General features: G+C 43.1%; 1 protein-coding gene across 2 annotated transcripts in view; it reads left to right on the forward strand.

Moving 5' to 3' along the window:
• Window positions 1-19388, forward strand: part of ldlrad4b (low density lipoprotein receptor class A domain containing 4b) — a 130618-nt gene that overhangs the window by 79867 nt on the left and 31363 nt on the right. Inside the window, exon 1 of one of the 2 annotated variants that reach the window (XM_053326721.1) lies at window positions 12246-12617. The exons of the other annotated variant lie outside the window; for it this stretch is intronic. Coding sequence (XP_053182696.1) covers window positions 12524-12617 — 94 coding nt within the window. The 5' untranslated portion in view covers window positions 12246-12523. Of the gene's footprint in view, window positions 1-12245; window positions 12618-19388 lie in introns of those variants that run through there. 2 annotated transcript variants of the gene reach the window in all.

Here is a 19388-nt window from a genome sequence, read left to right on the forward strand (position 1 = left end):
TGCTAACCTGCGTGTCACTAAGTTATGCCAGGGTGGTAGCAGGTCTGGGGTGCTGCAACATGTTCCCAGTACCATCCATCTGTCAGCCCTTGCTCCGAGCGCAGCATCTCTCACCTAATGTAATGTTTTCATTATATCCCTCAATATGGGAGCTATAGCATTTTGTGTGGCCTGGTCAGGCAGGCAGAGAGGAGGAGTGCTTGGAGTGTTTGGATCGCTGCAACTTGTTCATATGAGTGTCCATCTGTTCCAAACATGCTGCCCTCACAGTTTGTAGCTTATGTTGTGATATTCTCAGATGAATGTAAGGGAGAATATATGAAACTGAGACCGAGACGACTGCTGATGTTGTTGTTCTAGAGATTTCTCGACATGGAAATGATTAATAAACTACCTGTGTATAGATTAAACTTGGAATATCTTTGGAGAATTACAAATTAGCTGAACCACAATGGTAGATTTTAACTGCAATCTATTCTACTTAACAAACAGAAAGAAAGGAAAAAACAGAAATGGGATCAACACTGAGCCTAATTAGTCCTTACAATCAAAGTTAAATTCGTCTTTATAAACATCCAAATAATTGTGGATCAAAACCTCATTATAAGTATTATGTAGAATGGATTTGGGATGCAGCTTGAGTGTGTGGTTGATGAACACTACTCTCCCACAGTGCAAGGAATTAGAGAATTAGCTACTCACAGAACAAAATGAAGTTATAGTAGATGGTGGTGAAAGTTTTTGAAAAAACATTTTTGCTGTCTTTCTGTTTGTACTTTGCAAACCACTTGTATTGCATCATTTCCACTGAATATGAATTATGCGCCTTTAGTATTTGAAAGATTTGAAGTTGGCCTTTTGGCCTTCGTTCTCGAAGTTCTCTGGATATAAAGTGAGCTGGTAAAAATCTGAAGGACTCCCACTGACTTCCTACTGCCCTAAATTCTTTTTCCAAGTAGGGTCATTTCAATGGCCTCAAGAGGGTATGAGGTACCTAGGCATTTTATATCCTCATCGACTGAATGAAATTGTTGAAAAACTTTGAGCCCCTGCAGAGGAAAATTTAATTTGATGTAGGAAAATGGTCCTCACTCTTCTTCATATTGAAGATGAACTTCATACCTAAGGTCTCCTTCAACCTAGAAATGTTTTCAAACATTTTGATAGAATATGTAACAATTTCTTGTAGAATGGGAAATGTCCTTGGATGTTTTTGGAAAGATTCCAACTTCCAGTTGATAGGAGGCGTCTAGGGCTGCCCATGATGCTTATTTTATCATTATGTTCTTCCACATGGTATGAGATGGAGCAGGTAAGGCTTTCTTCTCCCTTAGCTGAATTGCTCATTTACCAAATTGTCTGCCCAATATCGATCCCATCTTATCATATCCCATTTGCAGACATTCAATCTAAATACTCTAATATCTTAACTAAGGCTCAGGTATATGGTTGAATCTTAAATTACTAATATGCAAAGTCCCTTTCTGTGCCCACTTGGAGATCTGTACAAAAAAGCTTTCTCAGAACATTTCATAAGCTAGTCCTTTGGCTCACTCAGAAATGTCCCTCAACATTCAGCTTTTCTTGCTGGCCTCACTATGGTATATGGAACAGGCCATAAGGCTTCATTTTATTATAAAAAAAATCTTTGACCAGTATTTGTTGAAACTCTAAGAAAATGTCAAGGGATATTAGAAGTAGGCTTATGCAATTCAAGGTTCTGAACCAGCCTGAACCACCTATACCCCTTTTCCACCAAGCTGGAGCCAGTGCTGGTTCGGAGCTAGTGCTAGAGCCAGTGCTCAGTTGGTGCTAATCCAAGCACCTCTTATGAACCTGTTCCTCTTCCACCGGCAAGGAGCCGGCGCACGCCTTTGAAGCACTTCCATGATTCACCAGTGAGAGGCAGCAACATGGTGCAAGGCATCTAGCTTGCCGGAAACGAAGGAGAAGAAAAAGAAAAAGAAGAAGAAGGAGAAGACAACAGCTCTGGCAAAAAAATGATAAAAATAGTACTTTTAATCAACAAATCTATAACCCTCTGTAAATGGCATGCTAGTCAGCTAATGAACGTTAACCCCACTAGTCTGCTAATAAACGTTAGCCACGCTAGCCGGCTAATAAACGTTAACCCCGCTAGTCTGCTAATAAACGTTAGACCCGCTAGCCGGCTAATAAACGTTAGCCCCGCCCCCAGTCCGCTGACGTAATCGGTTCTTGCTTTAGACCAGCAAAGAGTTGGTGCTTGCTCTGGCTCCCGTTCTGAGGCTCAGGGCTGGAGCTTTGGCGGTGGAAAAGCAAAGAACCGGTGCTTAGTCAGGCTCTGGCTCTGAACCAGTACCAGCTCCAGCTCGTTGGAAAAGGGGTACTAGACATCTTCTCGTAGGTCTTAAGGACTCAGTGGAGTGCTGGAGGTGTCAGGCCCCAGAGTCAGTGCGAACTTTATTCCATGCCCTAAGGGATGCATGGTGATCCAAGACTTTTGGAAGCATGTCCATGAACATTGAACCAAGACTGTATGCACTGGGTGTCCTATTGTTTGTATATCAGAAAATGGGCAATACACCAATCAGCCAAAACATTAAAACCACTGATGGGCAAAGTGAATAACAATGATTGTCTTGTGAGACTATCAGTTATTTAAGTTGACGTGTTTAAAGCAGGAAAAAAATGTATGAGGACGTGAGCAACTTTGAAAAGGGCCAAACTGTGATGGCTAGATGACTGGGTCCGAGCATCTCCAATATCTCAGGTCTTGAGGGGTCTGTTCCCAGTAAGCAGTGGTCAGTCACTATCGAAAGTCCAAGGAAGGACAACCAGTGAACCTGCGACAGGATTGTGGATGTCCAAGGCTCATTGATGCACGTGGGAAATGATGGCTACCCCATCTGGTCTGATTCTGCAGAAAAGCTACTATAGCACAAGTTGCTGGATGGACAGCTGCCTGAACACGCATTGCAGCTTGCTCCATATGGGGCTGTGTAGCTTAAGACCAGTCAGAGTGACCATGCTGACCAATGTCCATCACTTAAAGCTCCTACAATGGGCACTTGGGTATCTGAACTGAATTGTGGAACATTGGAAGAAGGTGGCCTGGTCTGATGAATCACTCTTTTTTTATACATCATGTGGACGGCTGGGTGTATGTGCATTGTTTACTTGTGGAAGAGATGGCACCAGGATGCACTATTAGAAGAAGGCAAGCTGGAGGAGAAAGTGTGATGCCCTGAGTGATATTTTGCTGGAAAACCTTGGGTCCTGGCATTTATGTGGATGTTAGTTTGACATGTACCACCTACCTAAATATCATTGCAGAACAAGTACACCCCTTCATGGTAGGATAATGTGCCCTGCCATACTGCAAAAAAACATGATAAAGAGTTGCCTTGGCCTTTAAGTTCTCCAGATCTCAATCTGATTGAGCATCTGTGGGATGTACTGGAAAAACAAGTCTGATACTTGGGGACCTCACCTCACAACTTACCTAAAGGTTCTGCTGTTAACATCTTGGTGCCAGATACTATAGGACAGCTTCAGAGGTCTTTTGGAGTCCATTCATCAGCAAGTCAGAGCTGTTTTAGGCAGGGGGTTTTAATGTTATGACTGATTGGTGTATTTGGTACATTTATGTTCATGTAACAGGGATTGAGCACTGCTTGGATTGGTAGCACAATAGGCTGATATATTATTTGGAATGTATCTCTTGGAAAACCTGGCATACAATTATGACGAGAACCCATTCTGATTCTGATTTTAGTATATATACAGTAAAATACAGTTTGTTTTTGGCAGTTAGATTGTAACTGTAACTGTCAGATTGTACTCAGTCTGGAAGTGAAGCAGCCTTCGGTTTTTCCTGTAATTAGCATTACAGTAAGGACATTTGAAATGATATAACAGGACATTTGAATACATCAGGTGTCGGACCTTAGCTGAATATGAAATATAAAGTCTTCTTGCTGTTCCATGTGGTTATAAACTTGACCCATTTCATTAGATTCTTTTTTTTTCATTTTGAAAAATGATTTTTCACAAAGATCTTTGCAGGATTTGTTCCTCAGTATATGGTGACAAAATCCAATCATGTTAATGTATGTATAAATAGTAAACTGTGATCAAAATTCCTATCTATATATTCTATATGAAATCTGGCAGCACTGGTCTTTACATCCCAGTCTCATTAATGTACCCCATCATTGTTCTGCCAGTCACTCCAGACGTCAACATGTGCCTTTTAAACATCACCAAAGAAGATAACTGCTTTCCTTTCCCTTCCTCCAGTTTTTATTTGCATCTTTGTTTTCGATGCAGATTGAATTCTACACGGCTGTGTTGCGAGGCCACGGTTTACACAATGTGTAGAGATCACTGTCTGAGCAGAAAACCTGGGGATAAAAGAGCGATGTATAATGGTTGCTGTGAAATGCCTGCAGTGAGAACAGCCGTCACATCGAGTAAAAGCAAACATGTGTATTGTAATATTAACAATAATGCGTTTGTGCATTTTAAAGCAAAAAGAATGTGAAAACCATGAGAAGCCTGAGCCATTGAAACACTACTGAATATTTACTCTTTCATACATTTTAAGACCGGTAGGTGTCTGAGTTTTGTGTGCGTGTGTGCGTGTGTGTGTGTGTGTGTGTGTGTGTCCCTTTAACTACATGTATAGACTCTTAACAGCAGGAGGCTATAACCTGCACCATCCACAGTCTGTAATCACTGCTGTTTATGGCTGCATAAAACAACACACACACAAACAGTCGCTGCCTCTCTTCCCCTCACTTTCACACACACACACGCACGCGCATGCACATTTATAGCCGCTGTCTGTCTCACTAGCTGTGTCATTATTGCCGTCTGGTTCAGGGCTCTTATCAGTGTTGTGACGGAAGTGGCTGACGGACACACGCACACACACACGCCCACTCACTGACACACACCTTCGCCCTCCCCACCTCTCCCTCTCTCTCGCTCTCACTCTCCCTCTCTCTCTCACTGTCACTTTTCTTTCTCTTTTCCTCGTCTTTTCCTTCCTCCTCTCTCGGCATGTGCTCTGTGCTTCCTCTGGCGGCGGTAGTGGGGCGGCGTTGCGTCTGCACTCGCCCCAGTGAGCCGTGTGCCAGTTCAGGAGATTGGCATTAAAGCCAGACATGAGCTCATCGGCCCAGCTGGGCAGACAGCCCATTACAATGCTCAGCAGGGCCCTACCGCAGGGGTGAAAAGAGCTCAATACCTGCTGATTATCTACTCTTTCTCTCTATCTGTGTCCCTCTCTTTCCCTGCTTCACTTGCTTCTGCTTTCACTCTGTTTCTTCTCTTCTCTTCTCTTTTCTTCTCTTTCTCTTCTTCACTTGCTCTGTCTGGCATCCTCTACCTGAGGCTCTGTCTATCTCTTTCTTGATCTGTCTTATTCAATCTGTCTTTCTCTCATTCAAACCCAAACTGAGACACACACACTCTATCTATCTATCTATCTATCTATCTATCTATCTATCTATCTATCTGTCTATCTGTCTGTCTGTCATCCTCCTTTCTCTTTTTCTTTCTATCCATCACACACACAACTTTTTCAGTGAGCACTGTGGTGTCATTGCAGTGGTGCCTGCGGCAGTAAGAGAGGTAGGGAGGGGTGGTTTTTGAAATGATGGGTGGAAGAGAAGTGTGTGTGTTTTTGTGCGTGCGTGTATAGAAATGACAGGGGTGGGAAACCAGACAGCTGGTGCACCTGTGCGGACAGGATATGACACGGCACTGCAGCCAGACAAGGGCAGGAAGCAGCAAATATGATATGGCATGCCAGATGTTTTTATTGAACGCAACTCTCTACTCTGCAATCTGACTGTCTGGAGTGGCCTTTCTGTTACTTAGCGCTCCGCTGAAGACGCCGAGCTAACAGTCAATGCCTAACCAAACACTCTGTCCCACTCTCTCTCTCTCTCTTTCTCTCTTTCCCTCGCTCTCCAGCTTTGTCAGCTGGTGAGATGCATTGCGGTTAATTCATGAATCCCATTCAGCCTTGGTATTAAGGCTGAGTCATATCCATCTTTTGTTCTGACATTTGGAATGGCATTCAGTAATACTGACTCCACACAGAAGTCGCGGGGTGTTTGGAGTTATTAGTCTGACTGAAAATGTTATGTTAAGAGTCAAAATGGATTATCGTCACATACAAGCGCCTCCATCCCACAACTTCCATGATAAAGGCTGCACCCACAAGAGGAATTTTAGCAGCGCAGGATGGAAACTACTTAACCGCACCGGCTATAAGTGCATTGTGTAAAATGACAGTATCGCATGAGTCATGTGCTAAGAGTGTGTTCAGCCAGTTCACACTCATTTCATCTCCCTTTGTGTTAAATCTTAGCAAACTATACCACCAAACATATGTGGACGCTAACATACACTCATATGAAATGGATGAACATGTCACTCCAGCAACATGAGCATTATTCTGCTGCTGCAACAGCCTCCACACACACTTAAAGCATTAGTGAGGAAAACTCATGTTGAGCGATGAGGCCTGGCTTTCATTCGCTCTTTCTTTCCATGCCGCAGGTGTTCGATCGATGGGGTTGAGGTCAGAAAGTCAGAACACCATCTTTAGTTGCTTTTTAAAAAAAACATAGCACCAAATCACAACAGGACTCTTTTTCACATGGAGCAGGTTTAGACTACGCTTAGTATTTTACCTGAACCAAAACTGGACTTTAACACCAGGTTTGATTTATGTGCTCCAAACAGAGGGAACAAAATCATACATTGTTGCACTTTAGTTATACTTTTTACATTTATTTTGTTTTTTAAAAAGATAAACGAAGAGTAAGTAAGGCCTTTATACAGCACTTTTCAAAACGAGGGTTACATACTGCTTCACAGACTCAAAATTGAATAAAGCATTGAATAACAGCTTTTCTTTAAGGAATAAGAAGAAATCAGGGCAAATTTCTTTGAGAATAAATAGGGTTTTAAACACTGATCTGACTCCCAGAGGTAGATTTTACCATCATTTAGAAGCCAGGCCTGATAAAGCTTAATCACCACATATCTTGAATTTTGGGTGGAGAACAATCAGGAGCCCTTGTTCTGATGACCTGAGAGGCCTAGTGGACCTGTTAGGGAATTAGTAAGACACTGATGTATGATGGAGACAAATTGTCAAGTGCTGTAAAAGTAATTAGACTGAATTTAAATTCAATTTTACAATGAACAGGAAGCCAGTATAACGAAGGCAGCACTGGTGAAATATGAGAACACTGTAAAGTCTTTGTGGAAGAAGTTAACATTCAGTTACCAACACTGGCAGCCTGTTACTACTTAATATTACTTATATATTTCTGAGCTCACCAGGAAATAACCAATTATGAGCACAAGTCACAACTGAACCTCCTTTTATAGAAAACACGCTGAAACAGGAAAAACAAGCATCTCTTACAAAATCAACAGATCTTTTCATGATCCTGTGAGGCTGACCAAGACTTATAAAATCCTGTATTGACATAGTTTTAGCTTTAAACCGCAGTCCAGTGTCTAGTATATTGTGAGGCGATAGGAGGATTTTCATACATGCTGATCTTATGAATATAATAACCACAATGGGTGTGTCATGCTCTTCTCTTCACTTGTTTGGCAGGAAAACAGCAGGAATTTTATGCTAACGTAACTTTGTTGTTTTTATACTAACAGTACTTTTGTATTCCTTAAGCTAACGTGGTTTCATTGTTTTTATGCTAACGTTATTGTTGTATTTATATGCTAATGTTACCTTTCAATTTTTTTACTTTTGTGGGTTGTTTTTTTTGTATGCTAACGTTACTTATTTGGGGGGGGGGGGGTGTAATGTACACAGTTCATCTCTCACCACCTGTAGAGCTAACTTTGTTGAATCTCTTTTAGTGCTATAGTGGCTACTAGCTGCTCTTCCTCTCTGAAATATGTGACCAAAGCTGACAAATTATTAAAGGTGCTGTGTGCCAAAAGAAGCCCAAAACATTTTAACTTAGAAATTCAACTCTGAACACTCATTTCTCATGTTTTCTAGTTTCAGGGAAGTTGCCTTATTCCTAAATACTGAAAATGTCTGTAAATGGGAAACCTGTCTTTCTTTACAGTTCATGTCTATACTAGTAGTTTAGCTTTTGAATTCATTCCACTATGTTGTGGTTGGTATGCTTTGCTTTCACACCAGTCAAAGTCTGATTGGAACTAGACTGAGACCCTCTTGTTCAGACTGCCAGGGTCCAGTTCTTTAGTCTGCACCGGAGGTTGATTGACAGCTTTCATACCTGCCTGAATGAAGAGAATAAAACAGGCAAGTACATTAAAAGTACATTATCATCTAAAAAAATTCCTAAGTTTAGTATTATATCTATGCTTTCAATATTAAAAGGCACACTATGAATTACAGCATGTGTGCTCACTGTCAATCTGGACTGCTCTCCTCTCCTCAGCTCAGTAGTCCCTGCAAGAACACATCAAACCTCTATAAAATAAGCTGTAGGATAGGATGCTTTCATTTTCCCAGTGTCCTCCTCCGTGTACTCTCGTGGTTTCTAATGAAGACGAGGCGTAATTGATTCAAAGCTCAAAGTGGTGCCCGGGAGACGGCTTCGGTTTCAGAAGTAATGGAGCGACAGAGAGGAGACGCGAGGAGAGCCGAAGCAGACACCAGAGAGCTGGAACAGTTTCTCCTGTCCATGTTTGGGATGATGCATGAAACAGTCCTGTCTTTTTGGGGATTTTTTTACCCTGCTGAACCACAAGATGGCGCTATGAAGTAGTGTCTCTTTCAGCACCGCATGGGCTCAGATGGAGAACCCACTCTGCATGTGAGGGTTTTTTTTTTTTCAGTGATGGGAGGGATGGACCTGCCTGCCGCTGAGGCCTGTGCTGCTTTTTTCAGCATCAGGCCAATCACATCCCTGATGTGTTCACTGCCTCATCACACACAGCTCAGCTGAACTTTCAAGCATCCGTGGCTCATGAGAGAATATCTTTACAGTAATCTGGCAGGAAACCTCTTTAAAGTTTATGTTCAAATGTGAATCTGAACACACACACACACACACACACGAAAGGCTTCCCATTGCAACAAGGCTGTACTAGTAATATCAGTCTGCTGTACACATGGTGGTGGTGTTTCCCTTCCTGCCTGCCTTTAATATTTAAGGGAAAAACCATATTTTCAGATTTTTTGGGGGGGTCTTTTGGAAGGGGGGGGGGGGGGGTGGAGGGTGGTATAACATGCCGGGTCATGCTTCGGATTCAAACGGTCCCGAAACAACAGCAGCAGTAAACGCACAGTGAACTCCTGAATAAGCATGAAAGCCCTGTGTAAGCAGGAAAGCCCGAATGCAAAGTTCCCAAAATAGGCACATCCGCACGTGCCGAGCGTGATAAACCTATCAACCCTAAAGTTAGTATTCCTCAAATACACGATGAGACAGACGTTTCACTAGAGAGACACAGAGAAGGCTGTGTGTGTGTAGTGTGTGTGTGTGTGTGCAGACTGCAGTCAGGGGGGATGGTAGGGGAGCTGGTAGACTAGAGTGCATTTGGTATTCAGCCGTGCCTAGTATTTATCTGTCTGCTGGCTGTCTAGTCTGGTCTGGCCTGTTAGTGGTGTCACCCTGCGTGCTCCCCGGGGGACTAAATTGACGCTCCAGACAGACTGTGCGCGTGTGTGTCTGAGTGTGTGTGTGTGTGTGTGTGTGTGTGTGTGTGTGTGTGTGTGTGTGTTGTATAGTGTGGTGGTGTTGGGGTGTTTGTGCATGGATAGAGGTGCTTTTGCAAGAGAGAGAGAGAATCAATGTGAGTCTGTCTGTGTATGAGAGCGTGTCTGGGGGTGTGCGTGCATGTCTGAGGTGTGATTTTTTTTTTTTTTTTTTTTTTGGTAATAATCGTGCGCGAGGACATGAGAGTGACCTCAAATCAAGGCGGAGGAAAGAAAAAAAGAAAAAGAAAAACTCCTCGGTGTCTCGATTGATATTGCTTCTTTTAGCTGACAAGACAGCAGCGCCTCAATTTGTTGCTTCAATAAAATTATGACAGCTGCCAGGCGTTTTGAAATTGCGTCAGGGTCACGCGTCTGTGTTTTTTTTTTCTCTCTCTCTCTCACTCTCTCTCTCTCCCTTCTTCCAAAAGTGTCAGTCGGCTCGTGGAGGAGTGTGTGGAATTCACTGGAAGCCGTCAAGGAAAATATTTTTGCATGATTGGATATAGAACTTGGCCAGTGATGCGACACTTAATGCATAACATCTGTTGGAGGTCTTTTGCTTTTCCCCATTTACTTATTTTCCTTCACTGAGGTCCATTTCATTTTATTGCCTTTGGTTACTGATGTCCTACAGCAGGCATTTCCCCAAACTGTTCAGTCAAAGCCCATATACATGATGAGATCTTCTGCTATGAATATGAATAAATGTTACTTTTATCATTTCCTGCAGACAAAAAGGTGATTTCTATGTTTTTTGCTGCCTGTCCTGTGCACACGTGAAATGAATCTTAATCTAAAAGTTGCTTTAGTTTTCCAGGAGGACCACCTGGACATGCTTCAATGACTGCTTATGGTCCATAGACCATAGTTTGGGAACCTGCTTGGCCTAGACTGGCATTCAGAGCCTCTCTCAGATTTGAACAGCCTAGTTTATTTATAGACTGCAGACGGTCCTGCGCTAGAGTGTGAGTGTGTATATGTGTGTGTGTGTGTGTGTGTGTGTTGGTTGGGAGGGTTGCACTCTTGGTAAGAATCAGAGGGGTAGTGGTGGAGGTGGAGGGGAGGCAATGGGGATGAGAGGTGGGGGTCTTGCCTCTCTGCTGCACATGTGCCCCTGAACCACAAGACTGGCGCGGGGGGTCAGCTCAAGGTTAGCCCCTTCAAAGAGCCGTCTCCATTGGCTGCGGCCCACCGTAACAAGGGAGTGAAACTCGAAGCGCTCTCCCCACCCTCCCCAAATAACACACCAGACCGACCAGTCCCGGCCCTGCCTCCCCTCACCCTCCACTCCCCCCCCTCCTCCTTTCCTCTGCTCTGCTCTGCTCTCCCACAGCCATTGTCAACCACGACCCGGCCGTCTGCTAGCTTTCTGAGTCAGGTCAGCCCCCACCGCTCCCACCCACCCATGCACCCCCCCCCTTCCCCTCGCAACCCAGACACACTCACATATACACATACACACACACACACACACACACACAAACATATAACTCCTGTCCCATCCCTTCACCATTGCTGCCTTCAAGTGCTCCTCGTATGACTCTGTTCCCTACTTGTGAATATGTATGTCAATGCACACTCAGATAATTTGGGTGAGAAATTATTACAAAACGAATCATGCAAGAAGAGTATTTTATTTTATAATGAACTGTTTTATTCTGCCAGGCTACTGTGAAAATAATATGCATACAAGTATTCTGTATTATTGTATTTCCAATGTTAATTTCAGTGTTGTCTGTGCTTTAAGCAACGACTCTGTTCCAAGCTGTCAAGAAACGTATAAAGTCTTGAAAAAAGCTGAACAGACGCAACACATTCAGCTGTACAAATTGTAATATTTATGAATAGCCACCTAGTACGATAGCCAATTAATGCATTCTGCAGCTAATATATGCACAGGCATTCATGAATACTAACTACTAACACCAGACAGCACCACACTAAGCATAACTGAATAAGGGGCCCCTGCAAAACAAAACAAAAAGGCTTTATAGACACTTAATGACTTGCTAAGACCTGAAACATTTTGTTTGGCTTTGTCATGTCAAAAATGACAAGTAAATGTACAGAAAATGAGGGGGAAATGCAATTATATCTGCATATATATTTTTGTTCATAAGAAATTTGAACAATGTTTGAAATTTTGTGGATCTCCATGAAACAATTTTCTTTTTTTTAAATATTATTTGCACAAAATGTTGTTTAGTCAAATGTTTAGTCCTTATCAGAAGTCTTAAACACGCCCTGACTTGTGTGTCATAGTTAATCCAGACTTTCCCAGAGTTTCTTTAACAGGGAGATGTAGGGGTGTGTGGTATTTTATCATGTTTTGGGATCTTTTTAGTCATATCTTTTTTCACAGTCATATTTCCCACCGCTCCTGAAGGCAACGCCTCTCTTTCCCCTCTGACTGTCCCTCCTCTGCCGCCCTCTGATTGGCCAACGCGCCCGTCTGTCAGTGTGTGGGCGGGTGTTGAGCCCGATGTGTCTGCTCCGGTCTAGTAGAGGAAGGACAGCTGCTCCGAGCGGCGGAGGAAGGAACGGGGGAGAAAAAAAAGCTGTACTATGCGTTAGCCACAGGCAATGGCTCAGCCTGAAATCTCCGACTAATTCACTTTCTGAGCCGCTCCGAGACAAACATGGCGTGAGAAAAAAACCGTGGAAAATAAGTGCGAAACTGTCGGGAGTTACTCGTAGCGGCGGACTCTGCTGCCGCTGTCTGGAAGTTTTTCGTTGTTTTCCCGTCGGGGGGCCCCGACGGTGGCGGCGGCGGCTCTCTCCCCGGAGCGGTGTCCCGGTCTGCCCAGCCCCATGCAAAACCTAACGGCCCCTGGCGGCCCCGGCAACTCCAATGTCACCTGCTCCTGCAACTGCACCGCTTCCCAGCCACAGGGAATGGAGATATGTGAGTAACATTAGTTGCGTTTCCCCTGACCTTAAAAACCTACCGAGAGACTTTACTGCCTAATCCGTTTTATGTGCACTCTCCAGTGTAGCAACAGAAGGACAACAAATCAGACTAAGTATGCATCCAAGACGGTGAAACACTTGTGCTGTGAGCTCTCTATCAGCCGTTTTCCTCCAGCAAAGACAGTCTTTTATATAGCATTTCTATAGTAACGTTACTTCTGTGTGGACTTACAGTGTGTCTGCGCTATCCAGCAGAAACTTTATGGTGACCCTGTTGTGCTTACTGGTATTAATAATCTCCTTTGTTGACTTGAAGTGTGTCAGTAGCACACAGAATAGAGTTTATAGTGATTCATGGTATGTTGGGGCTCGTATGCTAGCCATTAATATTACATGAGCATACTGTAGTACTCCACAGTTAACTTACAGTGTCAGATAGCCTAATAAACAGATCACTGTAACACTGTGCAGACTTCTAAATGTGGCACACACTTACTATAGTTTATAGTAACTATTCTTTTGTGAGCTCAAAGTTTCCTGCTTAACTTTTGCCAGACATTTCCTGCCACAGGAGGTGGTTTTAAAAAAAATGTTTTTTAATACTTGCTAGATGTAGCCCCATAGGCCTGCAGGGGCTGTGCATATGCTCTGAGGGATCACCACAGAGGGTTAAATAGTTTGCCTGTCAGCATAGACAGGAAACGCTGGAATGGTATGTTATGTCTGTCTGCCTTCTGAGCAGCCCGGAGAGAAACTATCATTATCAGCTCTGCCCTAATGCTGCCTGCCTGCCTGCCTGCCTGCTAGATCCACTGCAGATGTTCCTCTTTATTGCGTTCAAGAGGAGCAGACAGACAAACACACGCGGCCAGGTAGAAACACAGAGGGCGGTCAAACAGTGTATGTATACAGTCTGTCTGACTGACTGACTGACTGACTGGCAGACGAAGACAAATAAACAGGAGGGAGCACAGCAGACATGCAGACAGGCGGGTAGACTCGTAATCAGACAGGAAGACAAGAAGCAGCGGAGATATAAACAGAGATGCGGCCACACACATCCGAAACCAGAAAGGCAGACATATTGACAGACAGACAGACACGCAGACACACAGACAAGCTACAGACAGAGTTACAGTGATGTGTAATTTCCATTGGGGCTGAGGCCAGGGCCTGGGCAACGTGAGGTGAGCGCAGGATATTAGATTTAGATTTGGCAACAGAGCGTGGATGCGCTGACGCCACATTGTAACCAAGAAGTGTGTGTGTGTGTGTGTGTGTGTGTGTGTGTGTTTGTCTGGCAGACGGACTGTTGCTCCACCATTTGTTTTCTGTGGCATCATCATATTGCCGGGCCAGGAAAAACACACAGAGTTAGGCGTGAACCGGTGCATCCACACACATACACACACACACACACACAGAAACACACACACTGATACAGCAGAGAGCCTAATTAGATAATCCAGTAGAACTGCCTCAGACTTCCAGACTGAGCTGCTGCTGCTGCTGCTGCTGCTGCTGCAAAAAGAAGAAGAAAACCCCAACAACCCTCACAGGATTGTGTTGATTGATACCTGGAGAGTATTTATCTACAACAACTGTGTAGTGTGTTTTAGATGATGCATGCGTCTGTAAAACGCCGGCTCTGGTATTTTCAATGCATTTCTCTTCATCTGAAGGTCTCACTAGTTGGAAGGGAGCTCCATTCACAAGTGGTTTGAAATAGCTGTGTCCTACTGTAGTGGCCGTCTGGTTTGAAAAGAGCTCTTGTTTGTCGGGCTGTGTTGTCATGCAGACTCGGCAAGGCTGAATAATGTAGCTCATGCTTTGATGATTTCTCTGGCTGAAGAAAAGAGCTACAGTCTGCCTTTTCTTTTTCTTTTTTTTTTAAAAAGCGGAGCGGGCGGTCTCTCTCTCTCTCTCTCTCTCTCTCTCTCTCTCTTTCTCTTTCTCTCTCTCTCTCACTGGTGTGTTTCCTCTTTATTCAGACAAGGAGGAAAATTGAAAGGGACTACGAACATAGAGGGATCACAGCGCAGGCAGCGTGTCACGGCCGTGAACCGAACCTCGGCCTTCACGCCTGAATCGCGCGTGTAGGTTTTTGAAAGGAAGGGACCTTTTAACAAGTGTTAAATGTTTGGTTTGATTGTGTTAGACTGTAGGTGTGGTATTATGAAGTCTGGAAGGTATTATAAAGTCAAACACTGCAGCTTCATGACTCTCTGTATGTGTGTGAGTGTGTGTGTTCTCTTTAACCTACAGATAACACTCTGACAGAAAGTACTCATAATCACCTTTTTTTCATCAGATTAGAGGCGAGGTGTGAAGGAACAGTCGCTGCTGGGTGACACCACAGGCAGGTCCTCCGCAAACACTTTCCACTCTTAAGTCATTGAATCCAGTATTGACTCTTGTTCCTATCAGTGCTGTCATTATTTAACAAGTGGAAATACTATATGCCAACTGTGTGGGGTCATATCACTTAATGCAAATACACCTTTTTTCCTCCCAATCTACAGATGTTACCTTGATAGTGGTTTGTAAGTGATATCAAAACAGAACAGAAAGAACAGAAAGGGAAACTAACTTTCCTTTGATTCACCATTTTTAAAAAGGGAGGATTTTAAGAGTCAACACTAACATAAAAGAACTTTGTTGTTGTCAGGCAGTGACTTAAAAATAGCTTTTTGTCCTTCTAATTTATGAGAAAGTCAGCACAGCGGAGAAAAAAAAGTTTAAATACATATTAAGAAGTTTTATGTTAGTCTCGAGAAGCAATCCAGGATTATCCACATTTCTGATAAGACTGAAGAGTGTCAATCGCGCCCAGTGCTGGAAAGCTGCCAAGTACCAGAAAGTGTCAGTGAACGCCTCGTCACATTCAGCCTTGTTTACTTTTGGTTTTTATAAGATACTTCCTGATTTAAATAGTCATTTTGACATTTTTTTTAAACTACCCAATTTCTGCAAAGTGCTCACTTGGCTGCTTGTGTTTACACATTTAACTTGCAGGAAAACATGTTTATACATCATGTTAAATTTAGTATCAGTACTGAAACTAAGGTATGTTATCAGCTCCATCATATCTAGTTCTTACTATGAGGAAAAGCTTTTATTGTGTGTGCAACTTTCTTCAGTGATTATTCAACAGATTATTGTCTGGATTGATTGTTTATTTTACACAATGTCATCACAGTTTCTTAAAGCCTGAGTTTACATCTTCAAACTGCCAGCTTTGTCTGACTAATAATTGAAAAAATCCAGCTTACTAAAGCAGCAAATTCTCAAAAGTGATTGATAACATTTCAATGGATTATCAGAGTGATTGCTGATCATTTTTCCTGCAGACTAATAGTCACAGCTTTACTTTTATATATGTGTCTCCCCTGAGAAAGCTTCCCAGAATATCTTCCTCATCCTCCCTTCACTTCAGACGCACACACACATAAACACAGCAGTATACACTCCTGGGACAAGAGCCGGGGTCCATGTGTGTGTCAGCGACCTGAGAGTCTGTGTGTGTGTCTCTGTGTGTGTGTATGTAACAGCCAGCCTGCAGCAGAGGCACAGCCAGCCAGGCGGATGTAAACGGCCTGATCTGTAATCCTGTGTATGAGTGGTGTTAGTGTGTAGGTGGCAGCAGGGTCATCTGTCAACTACCTCAGGCCAAACACGCACACGGCTACTTGTTGACTCTCCCCTTCCAACACATACGCTAAGATGTACACAGAGGCACATGCGCTCACATTTACACCTTGATGTATGCACACACACACACACACACACACACACACACATACACATACATACACAGACAGGCACTCTCAGGCTCAGCCAATATTTACCCTGCAGTCTCCAGCCAGACAGCCAATCCAATCTCTCACTAAGCTCTTTGTTGTTTGTTTTGGGGTTGTTTTTTTTTTTTTTTTTCCTCATTTTTTTTCATTCGGTTTGTTTGCGGAGGTGTTGTTGATTTGGAATTAGTTTAGTTTTATTTAGTTTTATTATTAATGAATTCTAATAATGAGCCTTGGAAGAAAAGGGGAAAAAAGACTTCAAACTCTGAGTCTGAATAAAAATCCAGGGACCTTGGGGAGGGGAGTGGCAAAGACAACCAAACAACAGCACTTAAAAAAAAAAAAAAAGATTATTATTATTTTTTTTCTCTCTCCCAGACAGACTTTTTTGCGATTACTGCTCCTGTAATTAATTTCACAGGGAATTTCTACACTTGGTTAGTGTCTCTCAATGGAGCCTTATTTCGTCTGCCACCTCTCTTCTCTCTCTCTCTCTCTCTCTCTCTCTTCTCTCTCTCTCTCTCTCTCTCTCTCGCTCTCTCTCTCTCTCTCTCTCTCTCTCTCTCTCCTGAGCTGAGGGGTTAAAGCGGTGAACAGCGGTGCTCGACTTGCAAGGTTGGGAGTGTGGGGGTGTGAGGAGGAGGAGGAGGGGGTTAAGAAAGAGCTCCTTGTTTTAAGTGAGGAGGTGGTGGCGGTGGGGTCTCCAGACACTGTTTTTTACACCGTGGAGTTGACCTGCAGACTCACTGCACACGCAGCTCACATTCTGCTGCAGAACACACTGTAAAAAATATCCACGCTACAAAGTCATTACAGACATCAGCACATTTTTTGTAGTATTTACAAAAATGTAGAAGGTCTACATCAAAGTATATGAAGTTAATGAGTGAAAACAGGTCTGCTAAACAATTATTTGAATTACTGATTAATCCAATGGTTAATGTCTCAGCTATTCAGTTATGATTTGGTGTCTAAAATGTCAAGCATGTGGTGAAAAATCTCCCTACAGTTTATAGTGACACTTTCAGATGTATTGTTTTGTCCAATCAGCAGTACAGAACTCAAAGGTGTTAACTTTACTGTCACAAAGGATGAAGAAAAACAGAAAATATTCACATTTGAAATGATGGAACTAGTGTTTGCTTAAAAAGCTTAAAAGATGGATCGATTATCTAGTCATTGATGATTCATTTGCTTCTGCTTAACCAGCTTATTGATCAATCGACCAGTCATCGCAGCTCTAGAGTGAAATATTGAAAATCCAAGACACCCAATGTTGCTGCACTCAATCAAACTTGTCTTTTCAATCATTTAATATGCATTTCAAACACCTGGAAGCAGCCTGATATACAGCACCAGTCAAAAGTCTGGACACACTTTCTCATTGATGTGAATAGGAAAGTGTGTCCAAACTTTTGACTGGTACAGTATATGTAGATCTATCTTATAAGACTTTGACTTCAACATACAGAGTCAGTGTGTAATGAATGACACATTGATAGGTCAATGAAAGAGGAATAAAAAATGCCATAATCAACCTTTTTTAAAAAATGCAAAATATGTATAAAACCCCCACATGCTGATAATTATGTAATCAACAGAGTGCAAGAAATGTTTTTTATGTATTTCTTATCCTACATGCCTGTCATACCTGTCATATAAGACTTCTAGCTACAAAAACTTCTCCCTCATTTCAAAATATATGCAAAATATGAGGCAGGAAATACATTCAGTGATGCACACAGGTGAAGCAAACTTCCACAGGTCACCTTTAAGATGAATAGATCTCAGTGTGGATCTCAGTGTGGATACAAGCTGAGTGGTTGACTTGTGTGTGTGTGTGTGTGTGTGAGTGTGTGTGTGTGTGTGTGTTATATTGAGCTTCACACCAGCGTCCAGCATGTTTAACCACACTGTGTCATGTTAACACAGCAGGGCTCAGATTTATCTCGCCTCTCCTTTTTTTTTTTTTTTTGGTGTGTTTTATCTTGTTTTTCTTTCGCCACCTTTTCTTCGCCTTTAAATCAGCTTTGACCGCCATTCACTATTTATTTATTTTTGCCCTCCGCCCATCAATGTTTCTTATCTTGCGGCTGTGTGACCCAGTGTTTTTAGGAATCAAAGTGACAAACCCCCTCTCAGCCACAGACACTGTGCGACACGCAGCCCGCAGCGGCTCACTTAGCTTTAACCGAGCGGGTCGAGTCGAGGGCTTCCAAAAAAAAAAAAAAAAAAAGTCCGAACCGGCGAAGAGGTCGACCCTCCCCCCCTCTCCTCGTGTCCTCCTTGCCATCATTTCCCCCACAGCACCTACAGTGCTCTGCTCTTCCAGTGAGCGTTCACATCCCTGTCACCGACTGCTGGGGACTCCCTTTGTGTCTAGATCCTGCACCCCCTACCACCTCTCACACATACACACACACACACACACACACACACACACACACACACACACACACACACACACACACACACACACACATACACACACATACAAACCTCCTCCCCTAGTTCCCAAAATGCCCTTGGGACCAGGACAGATTTGTAGTCCTAGTGTGTTTGAAGACAGGCCATCCGTCAAGTGTGAGTGTGTGTGTGTGTGTGTGTGTGACGGTGATGGTGGGGGGTGGTTTGTAAGTCTGCTGTCTCGGTCAACATCTATTTACACACAGTTTGACTGTCTGAGATGCTAAAGAGCTCCGCTGAATGATTTGGTCTGCTGTGCGTCTCATGACTCCAGGTCTGTGTATTAACAGCTGATCAGACACACACACACACACACACACACACACATACACACATACATACACACACAGACACTTTTTTTTTCTTTCAAAGCTTCCTTGCCGATTTGTTTTTTCTTCCCAGGCAAATGAAGTGGTTGGCATGTTTATTACCCTTTACGAACCCCCCTCTCACTACCACCTCCTTTTCCGTCTCCTCCTCTTTTTTTTTTTTACATGAAA

This window comes from Scomber japonicus, chromosome 10 (assembly GCF_027409825.1).
Source record: "Scomber japonicus isolate fScoJap1 chromosome 10, fScoJap1.pri, whole genome shotgun sequence".
Taxonomy (NCBI): Eukaryota; Metazoa; Chordata; class Actinopteri; order Scombriformes; family Scombridae; genus Scomber; species Scomber japonicus.